The 26,716-nt window shown below is 33.8% G+C and overlaps 1 protein-coding gene across 1 annotated transcript in view; it reads right to left on the reverse strand.

Moving 5' to 3' along the window:
- FMN1 (formin 1) overlaps positions 1-26,716 on the reverse strand; it is a gene marked incomplete at its 5' end in the record, with an annotated part of 144,360 nt that overhangs the window by 64,455 nt on the left and 53,189 nt on the right. Inside the window, 4 exons of the mRNA XM_084287272.1 lie at positions 1,994-2,082; positions 2,865-2,926; positions 12,724-12,811; positions 24,694-24,844. Of these exons, the coding sequence (XP_084143398.1) occupies positions 1,994-2,082; positions 2,865-2,926; positions 12,724-12,811; positions 24,694-24,844 (390 nt within the window). The remainder of the gene's footprint in view (positions 1-1,993; positions 2,083-2,864; positions 2,927-12,723; positions 12,812-24,693; positions 24,845-26,716) is intronic.

Below are 26,716 nucleotides of genomic sequence, written 5' to 3' on the forward strand. Positions count from 1 at the left end.
CAACTATTATCATGAAGGATAATTTGGGGGATATTGTCATGTTGCTAAGATATATTTACAGTTTGTGCCAACAATAGCAAGTGTAACATGCCAGCAAAACAAATCAAAATCACATGTGAAGGAGAGCATTAGTGATACCAGCAAACTTTTCTATTTGTATGGGAATCCAAAGCATTTTAAAATGACAGAGATTTCCATTAGACTTCAGTGAATTCAAGTCAATAAATGAATGTCTATCACTGGTATTTACAACCATTTATAAAAGGTTTAATTTGCACTTTTTTTCTGATCCTTATTAAAGAAAATACATCAGGTTTATGCCCTGTGGCAAATTATTTTACTCATACCTACAATTTTGCACTTTTCTGTCTTTAATGTTTTATGGCGTTATTAAGTTCCAACAAATCTCTAGTTCTGCATTCAGGCTAAAACTTGATCTACTGAGTTTTCAGAAGGGAATTTGTTTTGAAGGAGCAATAGAAATTACTTAAGAGGCAACATCTTGAAAAGCTAACTTTCCTAACCTATGCAGTTTAACAGAGTGAAAAAGGGATAAATAAGACTTGCAGTGACAACAAAGATTAATGATTGACAGAGTAGCTTTTGCTTTTAACACTACTATTTCACTCTGAATGACCAAGCACAACTGCTTTATTTACAATTCTTCACTTTTAATTATGGAACAATGATAGACTAAGTCCAACTTTGTGTTTAAGATCTGCCTCTCTCCACTATAATTTACAAAAAGAGACAACCTTTTATAACTCTAGAGCTGTACAAGACTCATGTTTTCCAGAACACAAAATACATTTATATTTATTTCACTCAGACTTGCAGGTTGCCAAAGATTCAAACTCTGGAAAACATCAACTAGTCACACAATGTATTCTTACGCACCAAGCCAAGAAAATGAAAAATAATGGATACAGGATACCTGAACACGATAGTATAAGCGTTCTTAAGCCACTCTTACTCAAGCGCGCATGATAGCCTCATTTTCCAAGATGAATTATCTCTAGTGAACTGTATGTACCTATCACCATTGACTAGTTAGCTGCTTTGTGTTAGGAAAAAGAGGAAAAAAAAATCCACTCTTCACCATCAACAGTCTAATGGGAAAAAAAGGTTTGGAAATGTAGTAAGTCTGACATCAAACAACAATATGCCATCTCTAGTTTCAGTTCTTCCCCTTGCTACCCTTTCTTATGCCAAAGACAGCAGAAAATAAAAAAATTGAGAGAGAAAAGGATGCAAAATGGGTAGATGCTTCAAGGCAGGAAATCACATTGTGATTAGGAGACGATGGAAATACAAAGGGAAAAGTGGCAAAGCAGCAGAAGACAAATACCACTAGTAAACCTAATCTGGAATCAAATACAAACACTAAAATAAAATTCAGGATTACCATGCTGTTCACAGATTTTTATGATTTCCAGATTGGTCTGAAGTTTATCACAACAACAGGAGCTACACCGAGTTACACTCGGTGTAACAGGAGCTACACTGTTTCATCCGAACATTTGTCTGTGCCCACAATGGTCACAGGAGACAAACTGTGGAATCAGCCTAGTAGGCTCCAAACAGCATGACTTCAGTGTACATTGTGCCTCAGACTCCCCGAAACCTTCTGTTTTTGTAGCTCTTCCAAAGTATTAACAAGCAAAATCAGTCTGGCCCTGCTTTATGGGACCAGGCTTTTAATTTAAAAGAGTCTTAAGAACTCTAAGGGAAGGATAAGCCTTCTACAAATGTAAGAATAGGAACATAATTTTTTATTGATTTAAGGCCACATATTTAATCAGTTCTGGTGCTCCAAGTGGACCAAGTATTACCTGTAATGTCTGAAAAAAGTGAGATAAACACAACTTTAACACCATGCCTTGAAATGCAGGAAAAAAAATATTATCTAGCAAATATTATGTATAAAGATTCTTTTTAACCAAAGGACTACACTACATAATTGATAAAATATTAAGAAAAAAAAAACTCTTACTGTTCTGGTTTGTCCAGAAGCTTCAGTTCTTCCTCTTTTGAAGTCTGATAATATTGCTTGATTTTCTCCAGTTCATCTTTTTGTGCTCTCTGAGTGAATTAATATAAAGTAATTAATAACATTTTTTTTTTTTAAATAAAAAAATATTGCTCTACCTGTTGTCTGCAAATAATTATATACTTAGATGGACATATTTAGATTATCCAAAAGAGTGACCTAGCACTGATCTAGCATGACAATTTCCTTCACTGCATTGTAGTTCCATTTACTACGATGTTCATAAAGCAAGGCATCCTTGTAGGGCATGGCACTGCAAATATCGGTATAGGATGCTTCAAAGCATTTAGATCATAGAGGTAGCTCTGATATTTCTACAGCCAACTATAAACATATTTTTGTATGAAACTTTAGCATCACACAGTCTAAATTAAAGAACGCTGTCTACAAAGCAACTTAGGTAAGGATGGCAATGCACTAGCCTGAGTTCTTATATCTTGGATGAGAAAAATTCAGCATGTTAGCACACAACATGCCTTTAATAAGACAAGTATTTTTCAGGCAGTTCAGAAGAGAACATTGCTAGATGTTTCTTCTTTTGTTAATGTTACATCACTTACTGTTACATCATTTTAGCCTGATTCCAAAGGCATGCCAATGTTTTAAACTTCTGACTTTTAAGCCAGTCAGAGAAACACACATCTCAATGGTATCTTTTGATGTCACCTATTTTATTATTGTTAAATTCCTTAAATATTTTTTCTACATAATGTCTCTAGTTTGAAATGACAAGATAAAATAAACCTTAATTATTGAACATCTGAAATTCTGAATGCCATGGTGATTAAGCACAGATGTATCCCAACTTACTTACATTCTCATAAAGTGCTTCCAGTGTTTCCAGGTCTACTACAGAGTCATCAACACACAGAATAGCTGTATAGGATACAGTCACAAATTAGTTGTTAGAAAACAAACTGTGAGTTCAATTCTGTTTCTTGGGAAACATATGGAAGAGATCTGCCCTTAATATATTAAAAAATGTATTTACATCCAATTAGTATTTTCTATTTTCAACATCTTATTTTTCTGAATTTATATGGCAGCAATCATGCAAGAACTTATGAACTCTATCTCAGGAGAATGGAGTTCTACCCTCCAGTATATTCAGCAGTCAAGGATATGACCTGCCAGGTGGTCAGCTTTCTATGTAGCTGGCAGCCTGAAGAACATGAGAACACGGTATACCAGACAATGAATAGCACAGATTTCACAATAGCTTAGAAGGCTGAATAGGAAGAAATTGAGAGTTAGGGCATTTAAAGTATCCCTGTGTGCATGGGAGTTCAGGGAGATACGAAACTGAGATCAGTTTGTCTTAGAGCTACCAATCTTTGGAAGTTGGTAGACAAAGTTGCAAAAAAATAAAGTTGTTAAAGATTTTTAAGGTATCTTCACAAAGAAGTTTGCAATTGAGTTAGCTTTATCCACTAGAAAACTACCCACCAGAAAATTTCCAGATAAAGACTTCTAAATCTCACACAGACACCAAAAGTATATTTTTCAATGATTAATTATTGCTTGTTACCAAAAATGAAGTCTCAAAATGTTTCCTAGCTTTGTTCCAAATGTTACTACATTTGGATTATACAGTATTATGTGTTTCCAACACTTGAAAATCCCATTAAAATTTAGGCAGTGTATTGGTTCATCACTCTTTCTAATGCTCTGTAAGTCCAGCAAGCTAAGAGATGCACAATGGCAGATGAATAACTTGGATGTTTAATTTTTCTAGAACACTATTTCATCAAGATTACTGATGGGATCGGGCTCAATTTCCCAACTACTGACTTATGTTTAAGTGTTATTGGGAACACAATTAGAATCAAGAAAAAAAAGAATCAAGATTAAGGCCTCTACCAGTTTCCCACATAACCAGTGAATCACCCTGTTACTAGTACTCAATAACTTTTAATTTCAATTGGATTATATTCATTCAAAGGAAACTTGACTACTAGTGAATTTAGAAGATTTTAAAAGCTTTTGCTGTTTTTGCGATCCAAGCTTGAAAGAGGCAAGTAACACATCTTTAAATAATTATTTAAAAGTAATAAGCTTTCGCCTGTTCTTCCACCTTCCCCACGATTTTACATTGTGATATTAACCAGCAGGCTAGTAAATTTTCTCTGTGGCAGGGTAATTAATTTTATTAAAAGGTCCAATGACATTTAGAATGCTTTAAAATTTTGCTTGTCAATTATGATTCAATCTGTTGACATTACACCTGGCTTAGAAGTAAAGAACTATATTGAAGAAGACAGTATCAGTGAAAAAAGAAACAAACAAACAAACAAAAAACAATGTCTACAGCTATTTTGTCTTATTTCAAATATTCAAAACTCCCAAGAGTGTAACCAAATATAAAACCCCACCTATCGAGCTAGACAAAATTCTGTTTTTAAAGAAAAATCCTTAGGAATTGAATCTATGAGATCATCTGTTGACTCTAGCAAGACTGTTTCATGAACTGCATTATCTTTTGCATTATCCAGTGAAATTTCAAAAAACCCTTAGTGATTAGAAAAGCTACTGGAAAATTGTTTTCATAGTCTAATATGTTTAACTTAATGATTTTTACATATGCATATTTAGTTCAAAAATTTTCACTTGTGCTTTCACTTCCATCCTATTTTGGAATAGTCTGAAATCTGCTTATGAATAAAAAAAATTAGTCCATAGTTGTTTAGAAAAACAACTTATCGGAGGTAATTTTAACTCTTACTAGAAATGCAAATCACATAACAAATAGTTGATCTTTTAAAGAATAGAACTATTAGAATGAGAGCAAGGATTTTGAAAAAAGAACACATTAACAAGAATATCAATGTTTGTACATATAACTGTGACAAAGATGGTGCCAAAATCACAAAGTGTTTTTTTAATGCTGAATGCTCGGTAGTTAAAAACTTTTCTGTACTTAACAACAGCCCTAAGAAAAAAAGCATTGGTTTCAAGTAACATGATAAACTATTCCGTATGCCAAAATGTTTGAGAATAATAAAACACAATATGAGCTGTTAACAAATTTTAAACAGAATTAATAATAAGCAGTGTTAAGAGACATTAATATGAATTATTTTATCTTTTGGGGCAACTGTCTGTTTCAATGGAAGTACGAAGAAAATATTTTCTGGCCTACTTGATATACAACCTGTCCTGCTGTTATTGGCAATGTCCATGCAGACAGGGCGCAGTTAAAATCTAGCCACATTTCTCAATTCAACGACAGAGTGACATCTTAGTATGTTAGCATATGTAGAGACACACTTCCAAAAAAACAGAAGTACTGCCAAAATTGACAGCAGATTCCTTTGATTCGTCTTTCTGTCCTTTACAACTTTTTGTTTTTCCTTCTATATTTTTTCATTCAAACTGATCAAACTTAATGCCATGCACATTTGGAGCAGAAGACAAAAATGAAAACATAGAATTACAAAAATTGGCCATTTTATTTTTCTTCTTTCTCCTTTTTTTAATTAAAAAAAAAAAAAAAAAGAAACATTGATTTTAAAAGCTGGAAGAAATCCCCAAATTCACAGGTGTCTCAGTATTCTTCATATTCTTCCTAAAATACAGCATGTGCAATACGTTCACAGTATGTTGTTGTGTAAATTAACTTGAGTTGGGGCAGCTGAAAAAAAAATTTCTCTAGATCAAAGAAACTAATTACTTTACTTTTTCCTTAGAGCTGCAAGGAACTAAACCTTTTCAATTTGTTTTGTAACAAACAAAGGAAAGCTTTATTCTTATGTATTTTAACATTAATAAAATTAATAAGAGCTTTGATGTTTTTCAAAATGCTATTCCAGATACAGTGAATTTAGCCACAATTCTTTAATGCATTGAATTTCATTATATCAAGACTCACATAAGTGTAAGTAATATAGGTGAAGTGTCATAAATCTACAAAAGAGGCTCCAAAACAATTAATAGCTATTACAATATCAATCATCATTGGTGGGTTTTACTTTTATCTTGCTTTCTAGTTAGCTGTCTTCCTTACACTGTCAGTTCAGTTAGAATATTTCACCTACACCTCACAATGTTGAAAGGAAGTAGACTCATGCTGTGAAAAGCTGGTAATTTTATTGGGTTCCTCTACCTTTAAAAAATCTGTTACTTGGCCAAGTCTGGTTTCTGAGATCCTTTTTTGCAGGGAAATTGAGGCAAACATTTTTATGTGGCCTATGGTGTCTGCTCACAACAAGAAGAATTTATATACACAAGGATCATTAGTGCAGGGTTGCAACCATTAGGATATAATAACCGTCAGCTAGGACAAAAAACAGATCAGCATCATGCATTCAAACTAACAGGCACATAAAAATACTTGCCAACTACATTTCACATGCTAAGAGTAATGCTTCAAATATAAACTTTTACCAAAGGTTTTTAACAGACTCTTTTTAAAAATGAATCTAACTGTAAAAAACAGATTCCCTACTGGCACAGATTTTTCACATGCTCTATTTTATCGCTTTAAAAATGTAAACCAAAGAGAAGCCGAGAATTTAAAGTATACTGTCTGCAGTCTACATACAACTGTAGAGCTTAAAGGTTAAATATGAAAAAGACAGTTCTTTCTTCTTAACTTGCCTAAATACCAAAAGTCTTAAGGCTGACTCTGATATACAGCCTCACTCCTACTAACCACATTTTGGTTAAATCAGGATTTAAGTCCTGACGACAGAGCTTACATATATGCAACAGTATCACACCACTTAATGTGACAATTAAACTATGAAATATGAAGAAATTATCTTAACTGCTCCTTCATGATAAAACAGAAATATGTTATTTAAATAAAAAGAGCTTGCAAAAGTTGCATTCATTTGGCCTGAAAGTACTTGATTTCTTTTATGTGTTATATTCTTCTGAGTAAGGAGAACCATGAGTATCATGAGAACATGAAGCTCATCACCGTGAAATGCAAATGAAACTGTGACTGATGTAGTCAACTGGGAAGACACTGTGATTGTTAAATATAAATCCCTACTTGACAAAACCACCTAAAGTACCCAAATTGCTCTGGTTAACTTCTGAAAAATTGATCTGATGGTTTGAACTTATTTAAGGGTTTTCTTCAGTGTTTACCAACCACACAATACAAAAACTTCAAGATACACAATACTAAGAAGCACCATATGCACAATGTAGGTTTAGAAGACTAGGAAAGATCATCTGCTGCAAGAAGACATGAACAAAAGACTCTGGCAACCAACATTAGACTGGATGCCCAAGGCAGACGTACAAAAGCATATGTTGTGAATTTTACAGAACAAAGAAAGTAACTCTTAAGGAAATTGCTTTCCAGCTTCTGAGATGGGTATACAGCTATCTCTGTACTTCATCTGTAGTATGCAGAATGCACAGAATGCATATGCATAATATTCTGTATAGATGGAAAAGTCAAACAATTTCAGAACAACAGTTGTAACTTTTATCTCTGCTTCCATTCTGCAAAATATTTTAGTTGAAAACCCTTAACACTCTTTTCATATAGTGAAAGTAAGAAATATTCCAAAACACTTTATCCAAAAGTATTACTAAAATACAATAGAGAATAGAATTGTGAAATTATTTGTGCCACATGATATGGTTAAAACACAAGCTGGGATTTAGAAATTCTGAGCCCACTAAGGTTTGCAGATTAGAGTTGCTTTGGAATACCTTCCATTATACATATAAGACATAGGTTCTTGAGTGTTAAGACAAGTGCCTAGTTAAAAATGATACTGTTCTCTATGCAGCCTATTTATATAACTTGTATATCCTCTCATTAGAGGAAGACCACACAGAAATGACAGAATGATTAGAAACATAATATATAATTTGAATGGTTATTGAACTGGTCATCAGTGTGGGTGCGTTAAGCTGCTGTTCACATTCTTCCAATTATTTGCTCCAATATGTTGACAATGGAGGGTAAATCACAAATCAAGTTGAAGAAGACCAATCACTTTTCTAATTGGTTGACTGCCATTGCACAATAGTATTATAACAGTGTTCTTTCTAGAAAGTCAGATTGTCTACTCCCACAATACAAAGCAATTTTTTTAATGTAGATTGGCATTGTCCATCATCAGAATGTCATCACTGTGATACTAGCCCCCTAATAAATCTTTTCCACATGAAGGTAAATATACAAAAGCAGATGGCACGACCCATGTTTTGTAACAAAATCAATTTTAATTCATTCCATCTAAGTATGATCTAAGTTCTTTATTATCTTCAAAGCTTAATGTGCCTCTGCATACATAGCTTGCATTTTTGGTAAACAAAAGAATGCTTCAAATGCACAATGAACATACTAGGTCCCCATACATGCTATTACAGGTTGGCCAGTGCTATTCTGATTTAATAAATGGAGTCTTACACATTACATTTAATCACCTAAAGTCTAGGAAATAATATATATAATATATATATATAATTAGCATTAGAAATAGTCTTAATGCCAAGGATCAACATTCAGCTCTCTCCTTTGCCATACAAGCTAAGTTCTGACAGCATTACAGCACTATCCTGTGTTGAACACTTGCCTGGGTAACTGCTAGCACAGTCTGCAGCTGTTCTGCATGGAGTAATATGGTACTTCATTGCCACAGAGTGCAATAAGCTATAAAGTGTGCATCTGGTGTGATCTACCACATCTCATAGATTTGGTCCCAAAGAAAATATTCCAGTATGTGAGAAGATCTAGTTCTCACATCTAGTCATCCTGATAGAAATAGGAGGTATTAGACAAGGAGTTATTTCCAGCAACATTCCGAAGCAGAACTTCTTGTGCCTCACAATTTTAAGTGGCAAAATGCAGGCACTATGGCAGTAGGCAGTGATTTGGGAGAATCACTCTTTTGGACACAGGCATCTATATTTTATCTACATCTTACCTTCTGTAACTAAAACTATTTTTCATCTGAGCTTTCCCAAAATTTTGTGTGTTTACTCTCAAAGATCTCAGTACCTCATGGGAAGCCAGTCCAGATGATCTAAACTACAAACAATATTATTATTATTCGCTTTCTAATCTATTGCTATGGCTAGCTCTCTAAAGGAAACTGCCTGAGTGACTGGAATGATGGCCAGTAAGCTGTTGGGACCAGTGCCCACTGAGGGTCTTTGCATATACTTATAACCAGCATTTCCCATTAGTTACAGAACTGAATCTCCTCACTATGGATGAGTCGTAATATTTTAACAGCAAAACCACACAAGTAGTCTTGAGCCACAAGTTTGTCTCAAGCTGTAATGTTTCAGCTGAACAATGACAGAAGAAAGACGGAAGCACACTCATGAAACAGAATTTACTTTAATTCTGCAGTGTTAACAGCATGTTCCTTATCTCACAGCTGATTTCCACTATTCCTCATCCCTTCTGTGTAAATGTTAATTAAAAAAAAAACAAAAAACAAAAAACAGTGAAACAGTGAAAATGACTTAAAAATAATCTCAAACCTATGCACAAATTACCTCTATTTGATTTTTAAGTATATATACAGGTTATATATAGCATACCGAGACAGACAGATATTCTGTCCACTTCTGCTCAGGAAATTAATATTATTAATAGTGGTCTAACTAGAAACTGTATTGCCCTCTTCAGTACCAAATTCACCAGTAACATTTGTTACTGTTCTCAGAATATTACAGCACTTAGGATCTCTCCTCCTCTCCCACCTTCCAAAAAACTGAGCATCAGGACAGGTGCAGAATGACAATATAAACTTTCCCTATTCATCATATAAGTGTCAATACTACACAAAATGTTTATTTTTACCCTGCCATCTCCTTAGACTGTGCCCAGATGCAGGAAGGATTTAAATGTATCTGTTAGAGGATGAACTCTCTCAAACGAACATGTGCAGGAGATTCCCTTCCCAAAGTGTGGCAGCTGGCTCATTATCAAATGCAAGCTGAAACATCTGGGTGCCAGATATGGCCATTTATTTGTTTTGCACTGCTGAGTTATCTAAAGAATATGCTGTGAAGCTATTTACTTTAGCTTGAGAGGGTAATCCTACAGATGTAGAAATCTCACAGTATTTTAGAGAAGTGTGTAATTATGGGGGGGATTATTGTTGTTTTCTCTACAATTGTCTACTTTTTTGCATGCCTCTCTATGCATATGACAATTCTTCACAGAAGTAATTTGGGGATAGTTTTTCTATACCTATAACTGACATTTAAGATAGAGTAACAATGCATGGACAGTAAATTCATTTGTTTATGGCTTTTCAAGAAATACAGTCAGAACAACTCGAAACAAAATTATACGCCCTATTTTTCATTTAAATTTTCTTTTCCTGCAAGTTTATTCATTCTCTTTTGCAAGCTGACAAAGACAATTAACTTTTCTCTTCTTCATCTTTCAAATACTGAATTACGCAATGGAAAGTGGCTTGAAAAAATGAATGAGTGTTTAATTTTTATTTTTCTCAGAAGTAACTCTTTGCAACTCTACTTTCTAAAACAAACAAACAAAAAAAAAGCCTTTGACCTTCAGCATCAAATGCATGAAATGATCATACTCTTTTTTGGTTAAATGTTTTCATGAGCTATTTAGCTTATTATGATCTTTTTGGTCATTGACTACAGCAGCCCTTAAAGTCTGCTGAAAGGCAGGACTCCACACATTTTTAAATTAAGCAAAAAATAGGGAAAAAACATACACTAGATATATGCATAACTACTTTTTTTTTTTTTTTAAGTAGTTATGCAAGCATAACTACTTTTGTCCTCATTATAGTATGCATTTCTAGTAGGCCCTTCTATAATACAGATGCTTTCCCCGAGTCTGGTGAACTATTTCTTTTTCTTGGGTTTTCTTTTTTTTTTTTTTTTCCCAAATAGAATGTACACACAGATCTTGATTAGAGTCACTCATACTGTTTTGAAATGTATTAAAAAAAAAAAAAAAAAAAAAAGTTCCCCTAAAAAAAAACCCACAGTATTCCCAAATTCCTCTTGTATCACCTAGCTGCTTCCAAAAGCAAGCGACAGCATATCCTATTGCTGCCTTGAGCAACACATGTGGTGACAGGCTAGTCATTTGCTACCTCTCAGAACAGAGCAGGCGATGAGTTACAAACTTGCCTCGGTGACAGGACACTTGCTTTGCCGTCCCTCTTCTACTAACACTAATTTTCATTAAACTTGTAGGACTACATTAACACTGTCCACAAACTGCAAGCAGTGTAGTCCTGTAGACCTGCAGATGGTACTGGGGATGAAGTATTCACGCTATACATATTTCAGTGAATTTTACTTTAAACTAGCTCATCTGATACTGTGGACTTTAAAGACTGCTATAGGTGAAGACTGCTGGTGTGCTCCCTGAACAGAAAGTCCAGTTTAATTTAATTCCAAAGAATATTTGTGCACTCAGACTGCACACAGCTAAGGGGAAAACTGGTAGATTTGCTTCAACAGTACACTGCTAATTCAAACGAAAATACTAGTGTATACACATTCAAATATTTTGAACACTTCTCTCTCAAATTTGGGATAAATTGGTCAAAGGGTTTCAAAGGCTGTAGAAGTACAGCAACCAACTGAGATAGAAATAGATATGCTGCAGTCACATATGCCTTATTTTAGTAGAACATCACGGCATAGAAAATAAGAAGTACCTCTGCAGAAACTTAATAATACTACCCATTTTTTATATTACAGCTGCTATCCTATCCTATGCTGTTATAATTCCTGCCAGTAAATTATTCACATCTTCAATAATAACAGTTTTTTTTCCCATCTCATTCTGATATCTTTCACACAATACTGGCAGGCACAAAGTTGTTCCTTCTTCTTTCTCTCCACCCCAAGAGCCATCTGTAAATCCTTGTGCTTTTAAAGTGTTAGATGCTCAAAGGCTCTTCTGAAATTAATAATAATCAATGCCAGCAGCATCTCAACACCCTACCCAGCATTTGCATGTGATGGAGGGAAAACAATAGCAAAAAGGAGACATCAACTTGAATTCTTCCAGCAGTTGTTTTAAATGGTGAATATTTTCCTCTTTTTAATGTGAAAAAGAAATAAACAATATCCTTAAACAATATCTTTTTAAATCCAGAACATAAGCAGAATCTGAATTACCCCAGGGTTCTGAAAAATCTTTATTTCTCTACAGTTGCATTGGCAAACTCAGATAATTTCTACCAGTAATGGAATTTATACACTGAGTAGCCCCATGCTTTGAAAAATGCCATCCAGTAATCATCTTCTTGTTACATGGTAGCTGCATCAGTTTTGGATGTGCATTTCATACTGTTAGCAAAGAAGAATTTAAATATTCAACAAATAACAACTGCATGTTTGAAACCCTAAAGACTTACATACAAGACCTCTGATTAATTTTTGTCAGTGTGGAACTTGCTTTGGCAAAAGGAAGGAACCATAGGGGAGGAAAAGGAATATGAAAACATTTTGAGAAAACACTGTTTTCTCAAAAGTGATTGGTGAGCTGAAAAGGTACAGGAGTTGTACCAAAATTTGTTTCTGATTATTTAGATGAAGCTTTTACATATATTGGAATATACTGGAAGAATAATTCTTAAGATATCATAAAGAGAATCATACTTAAAGCCAATGCTGTAAGAAATTCTCTAAGTGGTCCTATGAGAAAATAACCGTGTATATATGGTACATAATAATAGTTCTGAAACACTTACCTTGTTGAATATCCTTCATCTCCAGGTGTAAACTGGATATTAAAATTCCTACAGTTTGAGATCGTTTTCCATCCAACAATTTGATAATCTAGAAAGATAATTCAATAATGAGATCAACATGAGATCAAATGAACATTCTGCAAAGTCTTCATTCACATAAATGACAGAAACTAATCTGTGAGTTGAACTCAATGTTTCTACAAACATTTTTATTAAACAAAGGAAGTAGTAGGGTCTTTATACTGATGCTCTGCATCTTAATGGCTGATAATGATGAATGGCTGAATGGCTGATAAACTTGAATTCTGACCACTGGTAAACACCACCAGCTCTTATTTGCAGGATGCTATTAAGAGGTAAAACGAAAAACACACCAAATCTTTATTCTGTTACATATTTTTTATGTCTTCCCCTTAAGATGATCAAGGCAAAACTCCGTGAGATACTCTGAGTACAACATAAATTCCTTAGTTTGTCTGAGAGTTGATCTTTCAGTGTGAACACATATAACTCTTTTTGACAGAGGTTCACTTCTTGACCAATTGGAGAAATTTCTTGTGTACTTCCAACACTCTCTAGAACAGCAGGGGTTATTAAAATGATTCCTTTCACTTTTGCCTGATTCTGCTTCTTCCCCGCCTTTGATATTGCAAACGGATTTGAGGATTTTGTTCATATTTTGGGTAACAGATTCTTGCTAGTATAATACACCAATTTTTAAATTGTAATTTTTCACGTCTGGTGCAGGGAAGAGACAGAAATAGAGAGGGAAACATTGAAGAAGTTATGCTGATTAACCTGTCAATTTAAATTAATTGAACTTATGTTTATCAATCCATAAATAAAGTAACATAAGGTAAACTACCAGAATTTTAGAATGTAGTTCAGATGTTAGAAGAGAGAGATTCAATATGTGAAACTTGTATTGAGAACCAAACTTCCCACAATGTCTGGACTGTTCGTATTTGCAATTTTGATTTACATCATAAGGGGATATATGACAGCAGCACATCACAGAATGCAACACAGATGCAAAGTTTTTCAAAATACAAAAAAAAAAAGTTAAGATCTAAGTAGTTGGCTTAAATTATAGTGCTGAACAAATATTATAAACAACAATAAATCACATGTAAAATTAAAACTAAGCTTTTTTTTCTAGATTTATACATCTAAATATAATTTTAATATTTGAATTATATTAATATTTGTATATTTAATAATATACATATTCAAAACTATAAGCTGTTGTTTTCCCTGGAATATTCTTATAGATGCTCACATTACAGATATTTAAATGAAAAACTTATACCAACTTATAAAAATATTTCTTGCTTGTGTTTAGGAATATTTAATTGTGCAACTACACAGTAATTCACCTATGTAAAAGTGGAGTTGTAGTTGAAAAATACAGGCAAAAGAGAAGCAATAGTGACATTTTCACCTGAAAAACTGCAGTTAGTTACTACTACTTGTAGAGTGCTGAAATTGGACAATACATGAACAAGTACAAGTACATGCCACCTTCAACAAGATCAGCAAATATATGACAATAAAGATCTGACTTTATGTCCCTGTCATACATACTCAAAATTAAATAAATTTATGTTAGAGTAGATGTTGCTATTTTCTGCTAAAACTGGGAATAAAATCTATCCTGAGAGTTTTTTTCAATTTACAGGTATAGTAACTATATGGTAGGAAATTTACAGGTATAAGTAGAGTACCTTGACTTAGGAAAGGAATACTATTTAAACTTTATTTAAAATATTTTCTTCAAATAATAAAGAATTAAGGCTCTTAACCTCCTGCGTACACAACCAGACAAGATGATTTGGCTAAAATTTACCAGAAATTAATACTCCCTAGGCATCACATCCGGTTATCAGTGTTTTTTTTTCAGAGCAAACTGCTCAGTTCAGTATGGTCATTTCTGAAGCTCTACATGAATTTGCTGAACTCCCCAGCACATTAACTTCTTACAGGGATAATTACAGGCTTGAGTAATATGCAATTTGTATAACATTCGCTGACCTTCAGGTTGGCCTTGTTCAGGGGCAAATTCATAGGTTGTCATAAACCCCATTAGACATGCCTAGTTTGAGGCAAAACCTTTCCAGACTATAGCTGTTAATACAACATTTCAAAATATTCTACTATTTTTACATGCTAAAACATCCTCTAAATATGATCAAACTAGCTTCCATTCCTAAGTAAGGCTTTCACCTTAAAAGGCTAGAAAAATATATTTAAAGAATAGCTTGTATGATTTTAAAAGCTAGAACAGAGATTCATGTTTTAAAATGCCTGACCAACTGTATGTTAACACGCATTTTAGACAAATGTACACATGGTCACAATTACCAGACATCAAACTAGACTCAGATTACCTGAAATAGTTTCAGTGAAGTGAAATCTATAATTGAAGGCTAATATTTTATTCATTATAGAGCAAAAATGGGACAATAAGACAACAGAATAGCTCAAATTGGTCATAAAACTATTCTAGAACACAGTAGTAATACGGAAGAATTACATAGGACTTTTGTTACAGGTTTTAAAACCAATGTGTAACTTGAAAGATTTTACAACAAAAATATAAGATCAGGGCTAAAACAGAGAACATGTTTTCCAAGATACTCATTTTGCTCCCAAATAATGCTTATTTTGGGGAAATCACTGACAGAGAATTAAATGTGTGTATGAACGTAAAAGGAGATACAAAAACGGAAAGGAGATACAAAAAATTTTCTAGCTCATAAAAACTGTAAGGGAAATAAAATGGAAGTTTGTAAAGACTGCATTGAACTATTTAGTCTATGCTTTTAAAAGACAAATCACTGATCACCTCTCAGCATATTGGGACTTGCTTTTTGCTGGCAGTGACAGGTAAGAACCTAAAATCCAGCTGACGCCAGTTGATGTTGCTATGCCAGCTGGCAGGGTTTGCCAGCTGCCTGCTGCTCCTCCAGACTATGAATGTATCATTGTAATGGATGCAGCATCTACTGGCTCAGTAACAAAGCAGTGATTGCTAATGCTAATGTATTTAATTCACTGATCCATAACATTATTTGCTCGACATGCTGTTCTCTGTTATTTTAACGTTATTTCATTTATTTGCTGTAAACAAGTGCCTCTTTTATATCTTTCAAATATTTATCATATAACTTAAAAGAAGAGACATACTGAAGCTCAAATACATTCATAAATTCTTCTGTCATTGCCATTAAAAGGTGTTTCTCTAATGTAGCCAGAAATGTATTTCATTAAATATTGCATGTCAGACTTCACTGTTTTGTCTAACTGCAATGTCTACATTCTGTCCAGGACACTTATTGGTGCTGAAATCTGAACAGATTCAGTTTACTTTAGTGATTAAAAGCTAAATCCTTCCTCCTGCTGGTGCATGGATTCTTTCCATTATATTTAAATTTATTGAGAGAAACTATAAGCTAAAAGGCTGTCCTGTATATCAGAGTATTTCCCTACATTCCCACTCATTAACTTTTATAGTGAAGTCAACAACCTGGACCCATAAGTAGTCTGCTGAAACCCTGTTGAAACAGAAGAGGAATATCCTGCTCAAGAAGCAAGAAGCATGCCCCGCAGGCCATTCTACATAAACACCCCAAGACTACCAATGAAATTTTGGAAGCTTAATGCTATACATTATCTCTTCTATACCTTCTCAAAGGAGAATGAGATTCAGCCATTTTTTATTTACTTAACCTGGATGAACAGTTTTATATTTTATCCATGTTATTAATATTTTAGGAGACATGTATTTCTAACTGCAATTCTATTGGATGAAGAAAAAACTATTTTTTAGCTTTCCTTTCTAAAGGGCAAGCAAGTGGCAACATTTCCAGATAAAATAAGAGGTAAGAAATCTAGTAGATCTGATAGTAATTTCTATCAAAATCACATGGATAAAACAAAGCCACAAAATACATATTTACCCTTTATGGATACCTTCCCCATCCTACTTGACTGCAGAGTTTTGTGGCAAATAAGGAAATGCTGTATTCATTCTTCTCAGCACAGCACAAAAAAATAAAAGAAAGTGAGAGTGCCTCGGAAGAGCACGCACTAGCATTTTACTACTTTTACTCAAGTTTGAACACTGTTTATTATCTTATGCAGACAGCTGAAGACAGTCATTGTGTTTCAACCCTGCAAAGCTTCCAACATTTTCTGCAGTATCTGCTCTTCTTGCAGAAACACAAAATTCATTAATCGTAATTCCTCATTTAGTTAGATGGACAAAAAACTTGCTGACAGACATATCCCTTTCAGTTAAAAAAATTCAATTCACTCAAAATATTGACACTCTTCTTAAATGAGAACACATGTTAATAATTATGTGAAGTCTGTTAGAGATAATAGACAACAGAGAAGCCATTATCTTTAATGTCCTCCTGCGTCTTTGAAATGATAATCATTGAACTAAAGGGCCAAAAATGATTGATGGACTTTCATTTGGAGCATACACCTGACACAAATTACATTTACTTTTTTTGTTTTGTTTTGTTTTGGCAAGAAGACGTCAGAGTAGCATCGCAAACATCCAACTATCCTGTTTCTTGAAAAAAGCATAGGAGGATAAGTTAGTCACAAGTCCTCAAATATACTGGAAAAAGAACGTCACTTCAGTAATGGAGCTACAGAATGCACATGGAATAAATCACAGAGAAGGAATGCTCTTTTCTAAATTACCTTTTTTTTTTTTCTTTCTTTTTTTTTTTTTTTTTCCCCCCAGGCTTACAGAGCATCATAGCTTAATACATAATGGATCTTGCTTTTTATTTTATTTGCAATTATATTTCCTAATTCCCCTTTTCTTCTGTTTGATACTACAAGAACAGATTTTGATTCTGCAAATCTGACGGGAAAGGGAAGCCCTATGGCTTGAAAACAATTACATGTGCCTACCAGCTTAAAAATCTGCATGGACATGTACAAACAAGAAATATTACCAGTTTAGAATGAATGGAAACAAAATTATTTGCATTTAAAACTTCAGTGCTTCATCTGACATGAAAATGTCTATAGAAGATTTTCACAGTCTGGGAAAGACACTTCAAATTATACTCAAATCTGTTGAAAGCTGAGTTCTTTCGAAAAGGACAGATGATTATTCTCAGCAAAATAGGTTAGAGTTTTTATATATTGATTGTTTTCTGTTCTCATTATTTTCATAAACAGCTACGGACCTTAATGGTAGAGTATTTAATCTATAGTTGAACATTATAGTTGAAAATTTATGTTTGAGGTCCATTTACAATTTCATTTGTAGAACTTCAATGTTTTCTTAAATAAATAATACATTCGTAGACAAATGCTTTAATGGCATTCTTACTGGATAATACAATAGGTACGGAAATCATATATTCAGAAAACTACAACTGAAACATAAGCTTAAGAAAATACAGAGACGATAATGAAAACAGTCCAGTTTAATACTGGCACAGTGATACTTTAAAAATTGGGTCACAAAATAGAAGTCACGTTCAACATGTATTAAGAGCCCAAATGTCTGATGAAATAGGACAATCATCCATGCACGCTGGGTGGAGAATGGATTGAAAGCAGCTCTGAGAAGAAGGAAGGATCTAGGGGTGTTTGTTGACAAGAAGCTCAACATAAGCCAGCAATGTGCTCTTGCAGCCCAGAGAGTCAACCGTATTTGGGCTGCACCAAAACAAGCATGGCCAGCAGGCTGCAGGTGACTCTCTCCCTCTGCTCTGCTCTTGTGAAACCCCACCTGAAGCAATGTGTTCAGCTTTGGGGCTTGTATATTGTTCTTTTTTTCCCCAACACAAGAAGGACACAGAAGTATTAGAACAAGTCCAGAGGAGGGCCACAAAGATGATGAAGGGGCTGGAGCATCTCTCCTATGAAGAGAGGCTGAGGGAATTGGGGTTGTTCAGCCTGGAGAAGAGAAGGAAAATGGGAGACCTTATAGAGGCCTTCCAGTACCTAAAGAGGGCTGCAAGAAAGCTGGGGAGGGACTCTTTGTCAGGGGGTGCAGTGATAGGACAAGGGGGAATGGATTTAAACTAAAAGGGGGTAGATTTAGATTAGATATTTGGAAGAAATTCTTTACTCAGAGGGTGGTGAGGCACTGGAGCAGGTTGCCCAGAGAAGCTGTGGATGCCCCATCCCTGGAGGTGTTCAAGGCTGGATAGGGTTTTGGGCAACCTGGTCCAGTGGGAGGTGTCCTGCACATGGCAGGGGGGTGGAACTTGGAGGTCCCTAACAGTCCTTCCAACCCAAACCATTCTGTGATTCTATGAAATCAAGACCTGAATTGAAGTTACATACCAAAATAACCATGTGGATCTAGCCCTTTTTCTTCTTGATTTCCAACAAGCAGTAACTTTTAAGTCATTTTGACAGCAAGGCCCAACTAGATGCATAAGAAAAATCTTAGCTACAGACCACAGTACCTTGCACGTTGTAAATATATTTAGGTCCTATGTATATTGCCAAATTGCATCATACTACTAACATAAATATTTAAATTAAGCTAATTTGATTAACCAAAATCAGAGAGAAATTGATTTGATTCATATGCCGGTGCTAACAAACTCTAACAAAAAAAAACTTTATTTTTGTCTAGTAACTTTGACTTTGCCTGCTGCATATTCAACCACTTCAGAACTAATCTAGAAAATAAATACCACTCATACATTATTCATCCATCTAGAGTCTCTGGGAAAGTCAGGATTCAACTATTGCCTCTTTTCCATTTCATAAATATCATATCCAAGAAATCACTGCATTGTATTATCTTGTATAAGACTAAAATGTCTCTAGTCTTACATTTCAAAAGCATCATTGTAAGAAAATAATTGCATTTATTAATCCTTAAAGATATTGCACAGTATTTTGCTCTAACATAGGGACATAACTAATACATGACATAAATTCTCCCCATCCAGAAAAGCCAGGCTCTACTCTTAAGAAACAATACCTAGAAGACTAGAATATTTATTGAGCTGGAAAAAAAAAAAAAGTTCTTCCAAATCTGCTGAATTTTCCAGAGAAGTACATGAGCTGCCAAATACCCTAAAGAACTTCTGAAGCCCAGAGAAGCATGGCCATAACAAACATTAAGAACATGTATGTGTACCAGAAGGTACATCTGACCTTCATTTATATGACCTTCATCTAAATTAACATTTAAACAATATTGTTTTCACATTTTATCACTGTCAAATAAATATAATGTATATGCCTAAAAAATAAACCAAATCTCCCTCCATGTAGTCTTTTAAGACACTATCTTGCCATTGCTGTTGGACGGTTGTTAACTTCCCTTCCTTTTTTTTCCCACATAGTTGTTAGAATACCTTATTTTTTAATTAGGTCACTGCTAGTTATAGTAATTACATTCTTAATTGACAGCCTCAAGAAAGTACCGTAACTGACTTACACAGCCAATTTCTGGCAGGCATGAAAGCAATGAATTTGGGAGTCACAGAAGCACTTCCACTCAAAAAAAGTACTGCCAGCTGTCTTCAACTGTAGGATTATGGACAGAAACTGGATTTTATGACTTTAAATTGAGCATCACGATGTTGGAAAGGCACTCAAAACGTCATCCAAAGCATTTCTGTACTTCAATACAGTATCAACTATATGTGTATAATTCTAAACAAATTTTCTTAATGATCTATCTCCCAATACAGAAACACATTTTCCCCAGCCAAAAGTGCTCTGCATTCCTTTAGTATCCTTACTCTTAAAAAGCTTTTCATAATTTTTCTTTGCAGCAGCTGTATGCACTTGATGATACTTACTGTGTGTCCCATATCAACCTCCTCTTTTCTAGACTAAACAATCATAATCATTGAATTTTTCTCAGAGACTACTTTTACACTTCTGATCATTCCCACTTTTCTTGACTCTTCACAGTTAGTAAACATTTTTAATGAAGGCCTGGAGTGCCTAAATCTAGACACAGTTCTTAACTGAGACATGGCTAAGTAGATTTTCTTGCAAGCAACACTTCTGTTTATATATCAGTCTTGTTTTCCCTTTCTGTAGTACTGTGATTTGAAAATTCATGCTTCTCATGCTCCATTACAATTCCTGGATCCTTTCTGCTAAACTGTCACCTAGACAGTCAGTTGTACCCCATCTTATTTTTAAGTAGGTAGATTAACCTTGACTGTACAGACTTGTGCTTATCCCTATTTCTCAGATCATACCACTGAAACATAAAAACTTTCTAAAGGGTCTAATCCAAAACATACACAGACTTTTGCAACTATGAGAGTTGTAACTACGAGAGCTGCAGAGTTTATATTCCATTATCCAGGTCACAAGTAAAAATATGGAGATGACCAGACCCAGCATTGATCGCCACTGAATCCTCAATGTATTCTCCTATTTTGACAGCAAGGATATGTATGTGTATAAAATATATTATGTATTATAAATATTATAAATTTTACATTGTATTTTATATACATGTATGGTTACACATGTAATTATATGCATGAATAAAATATATACTGACTATATATTTTATTATGTATGTATATATACTATATTAGTAAATATATGAGTATACTTTCCAAATAGCACTGGACATCATCAGTTCCATTTATGTAGGACAAGATTTAGATATTTCTGGCTGAAAAAGGCAGATATGTACAACCATAAGCAATAAAAGTGTAGTTGACAGTGAATGGTTTGATCAGGATTGTCCTACGGTTTCTATTATGTGGACAAATAGGTAAGAGTAGGACGAAGTGAAATTTCTATAGGTTTAAATTAAGCACTGTTTTGCACTTAAGCATTCATTTCACAGACGATGCATACAGAGTATTCTGACTGACAAAAAAATAATCTGAGAATAAGTTAAATAATATGATTTTATTTGAAACTACAAGAGAAATGTAAATAGGTAGTAAAGATTTCATAACTCAGCAAGCCACTAATTGTTAAAGTCTCCTTAGTTTTTATAAAGAAGACCCAGTTAAATAAGAAACAATTCCCCCTTGATTTGAAAGACAGATTCTTCCAATTGCATAAGAAACTTGATTGTGAAGCACTGATTTAATTCTCATTCAAGGAAAAAAGTATTAAGTAATCATGTTTTAACAAGGGATCCTGCACAGCCTATCGGCCTGTCATTTTTCTAAAAACCAAGCATGCCAAACATAGCTTGTATAAGATGGTATGAAATGGGACAAAAATTTGGGTGGGTGAGAAAAGATTTAATGTAACAACTAGGTCAACACTAAGATGTAGTATTAAATAAAATAATTTACCTATGCCAAACACAAAATGCTACTCCAGATTCTACAGATGTAGCTGTATCTTGCTTGGGAAGTCTTTTTTACAAAACATTAAATAGTAATTTACGAAAAATCATGATAAATGATAATCATGATAAAATGAATGAAATGAAAATGAATCATGATAAAATGATACAGCATCAGCTAAAAACACGTAACACATGATGAACATCATCAGATTCATCCTTCATACTGTCTGTAAAGCATTTTTAACTAGACTATACAATTCCATATACCACAACACACCATACTTAAGACCAGACAATATATTTGCAGCGCTGTAGCAAAGAAAAGGATTGCTGCTAAAGCTCTTCTGGATCGATGTAACTGTTAGAAAAAAGGTAAGAGAAGTTGAATCATGAGGTAAAGTATGAGAAAGGACAAATGGAGCCAGCAGAACTGATAGTTCTACATTAATCTACAAGAGCTTTCTCTTACCATCTACTTATAAACCATACTGTAATTAAACAAAATGCCTTCCTATCATCATTTCGCTCACAGCCCACCAAGACTGATCCATTGGAACTAGCCCATCGACAGCTGGGATTTCAAAGATACAAAGGAAAATACAGGACTATATAAAGAACCAACTGTCTAAAAATTTTCAACTGCTACTATGAGTCATTTAGCAAAGAAAAATTTCAATTCTAAAAGCTGATTTATTTTTTTCCAATGGTTCAAATGACAGAAATTGTAATATTATTGTGCAAAAGATTTTGAAATTTTCACTGAAAAAAATATTACATGGTTTGTAACACCATGATCATAATCCCAAGAGTTTCACCAAACTAAGTAACACATGTTATGTGCAACTTTTAACTTTTGAGGGATTTAAGTTTGTATTTTCGAGGAACATTTTTATTCCTATAATTCCAGTAAATACGTTCCTAGCACTAAAAATAAAAACTTGCCTTTTGAAAACAAAACTATTTAATTCAACCACTGACATAAATAAAGAATATATCTTTGTAAGAAAACTGTTTTCTCACAAGCAATGGTACTTATTATTACACCATTATTTCCTACATCGTATATAGCAACTACTATCCAATTCAATTTTGGATTAAATTAAGAGGGATCACTGAAACATTGTGCTGCTGTAATTTAGTTTACAAAATGGTAAGGAAAAAGAAAAATGCACATTCATCTTTCAGAAAACAGGGCTAATACTCTATCTGTTTTGCTGCCACAGACCTAGAGATCCAGGTATATTCCTTTAGTTGCTGATGTTTTGAAATAAATAGATAAGTATTTGTGCATGCTGTTTCTCCATTAAAGTTACACTGGTTACAAGCCACATGCACTTGAAGTGTTTATCAAGTAAAATGTAATATAAAAATATTTTTCATAGGGGTGCTTGTATCCAACTTCAATCTGATATTTAAAGGACTGTAACATTAAGTATTTCCTTTAGGGTATAATCCCAAATGCCAGCATGCTCCCACCCTCCAACTCCCCACCAGCCTCTTTTCTCATTTTTCACTTTTGGTATCACATTGGTTGTTTGAATTTCGTAAGTTCTACAGCCTTATTTACATTTCTCATTAATTACTCTACTAAGTGCAATACAGGGAGCTTATGATCAAAGATGTTTTGGAAGATTCAATTTCACTGATACACTTGTAGGAAAAATCACTTTATATGTATGATAAAATTGAAAAAGATACAAAAATTGAAAAAGCACAGCTTACAAATAAAGTGCCCTCTTGTGGTTCCAAGCAGGTGAACATGATAGATTTATGATACATGCAGATTTATGATACAGTATATATTTAAGCAGGTTTATAATCTATAACAATGTTGGTTTAGGAAAACGTTAATCAATTATTGTTCAGACCAGAATTTTTCCTGCAGCAAATACTACTAATGCTATTTATTAATGCTATTGTCCTATATGCACATTGTAACTGAGCATATGCGCTCTCTGTAACAGATCACATCTGAGGCAAATAATATCTGCTCTGATGATGACATAGTTACTACACAAACTTTTAGCCATCAAAGATATGATTGCCCTGTTTTTCCTTGACAGCTATTTAGCCATACCAGAAAAGTATTTTTTGACACTCTTTATTCAAAACAAGAAAGAGTGGTTTTCCTATCTTCCTTTATACTTTATTTTTCCAATATTTGGAAATATAAATTTATATATTAATATAAATCACATATTGGTGTTAATATAAATCTATATATTATGATATATATTATAATATTTGGAAATATTTATAATTCTCAAAATTAATCTTAATGGAAGAGATGTTTGCTAGAATAATTTAACTATAGCCTTTACTTATAAATAATTTCAAGGGCAGACACAGCCTGAAATACTGGTACTTTTATATACATATTTGAACTTCCGTTCAGTTCTCCTGTACACTACTTTTTCTACCTCACTCGGACATAGAGCCTTCATTTTCACAAGGAAGAAAACTTCCACAGTAAATAACAAATTTACCTGAATTATCTAGCTAGGGTTAGCAATCTTACCTATTTTGCTTTAAAGTGGGATTTACAAACCAATCTATTATGCAGTAGTTCATCAATAAATAAAAAATTAAGTTTTTTAAAATGTAAAACACAGCAGCAACAAAAAAAAAAAAAAAAGGAAACCAAACCAAACCAATCAACAACAAAGCTAATACAAAGAAACAATAAATACCTTTTTGGCCTTGTTTTTTTTTTCATAAGTCTCTGATAATGGTTTTCTTTTTTCCTGAGTGGTGTCTTTGGAGAACAAATATTCAAACTCAGTAGTATCAAGTATATCAGGTTCTTCTAGTGATTCCCATAATGTTGGTATAGCAGTTTTCCTATAAAGGGAAAGATAATAATAAAAATTCCACTAAATAGCTATTAAAAAACATATCTTTAATAGAATTAAAACTCAAAACAAACACAGCTAGTCTACAAATAGCATTCCTTCTCTTTACCTTTCTTTTGCAAGAGTCAAAATATTTTGCACAAGGCTGTGAAAGTAAGTGTAGCTAAGTGTTAGTAGACTACCTGTATGTATTGTGCAGTTTTTTTTTGTAAAGCAACCAAATACTGCAACTGCAGCTTGTGCAAATACATCTCTAGAGATTTCTGCCACTTCAACTAGGATTAAGAGTATTTCAACAACAGCTTTTTTGAGTAATTCCAAGTAATCTGCTTAGACCTACAAAAATAAACAATATCAACAAATAGTGACTACACTTTATTCAAGCACGTTTTAAGAACATTTGTAGAGAACTTGGTTCACTTGATGTTAGCCGGAGATGCTTTATCCTCATAGTTATCATCGTTGCAGGTTTAAGAAACTATAACAGTTATGTGGCTTATACTTTCAGAGACTGAACATTGCTGCATTCAACCAACTTGCAATTTTACGTGGAGATTATCATTCCTTTTTTCTTCTTAGCTTTCAAAGCAGATGTAGTGTAGGTAACCATCACCATTTACACTTGGAACCTATTAACGCAATCCTCTTGTTTTATCTGAATTTAGGAAAAATACTTAGTGGTGCTGCAAACTGAGTACTTGAATGACTTTCTGAGTATTCTGAATGACTCAAAATTTCAATATTTTTTGAAAGTATGTGTGACAAAACTAACTTCAAACTACTCTTGTCATATGCTTATCAGTGAAAGGTGGGCCCACTTCTTCCAGCAGATGTCACTAAAAGGCAATGAAATATTTTGCAATAATATATATACATATAGATATATGTATATAGAGATATGAAAACCCTATGAGCTACAAATGGCTGATATCACCAAACATACATTTATTAGATGTAATATACAACAAATGTAATACCTACCAACATAAGTGGGAAGAGAAATTCAAGTCATATAAATACTTCTTCTCAAATTTAGGATTGTTTTTACTTAATATGCAAACACATATTTATTACAGTGAATGTTTAAGGAACTCTAATTTAAGGAATCATATAGTTGCTGGATCATTAGAGCAGGTGACCAGCAGTTCATCATAACTATGACTTAGACTTTATTTTGCACTGAGCAAGAGCTTGATGAACCAGCAATGTTTCAAAATGATCATCTTGATCTCAGTGAATCAATAGGAAAAATTACATCAAAGCTTATTTTTTGGACCAGCTATCTATTCACTATTTTGCGCTAGTAATTTTTGGAAAGCAAGAAAATGCCAAAAATTCCTGTTCCAGAATATTTCACTTCCTTTAATTCTGAAGCAATGAAAAAATAAAACTCACACTTCATTAACTGTTTGTTCCTGTTTTATATTTTATATAAAATATGAACACTTTATGTTTGGTTACACCAGAGTAAAATTTCCAGAATTATGATTCTTTCTTATCAAAATAAATTCAGACAAAAAGCTGTAAACTGTAATAAAATTCATATTTAAATAAGACCGGTAAGCTTTTGTTTGTTTTAACTACATGTACAGTGGTCTCTACCAGCAGTGAGCCTCCTCCATACCGGATGTTTTACACTACAGGTTTCTGCATTGCATTTATATATACATATAGAATCATAGAATCATAGAATATCCTGAGTTGGAAGGGACCCTTAAGGATCATCAAGTCCAACTCTTGACACCGCACAGGTCTACCCAACAGTTCAGACCATGTGACTAACTGCACAGTCCAATCTCTTCTTAAATTCAGACAGGCTCGGTGCAGTGACCACTTCCCTGGGGAGCCTGTTCCAGTGTGC

This window comes from Netta rufina (assembly GCF_964035555.1).
Source record: "Netta rufina genome assembly, chromosome: 5".
Taxonomy (NCBI): Eukaryota; Metazoa; Chordata; class Aves; order Anseriformes; family Anatidae; genus Netta; species Netta rufina.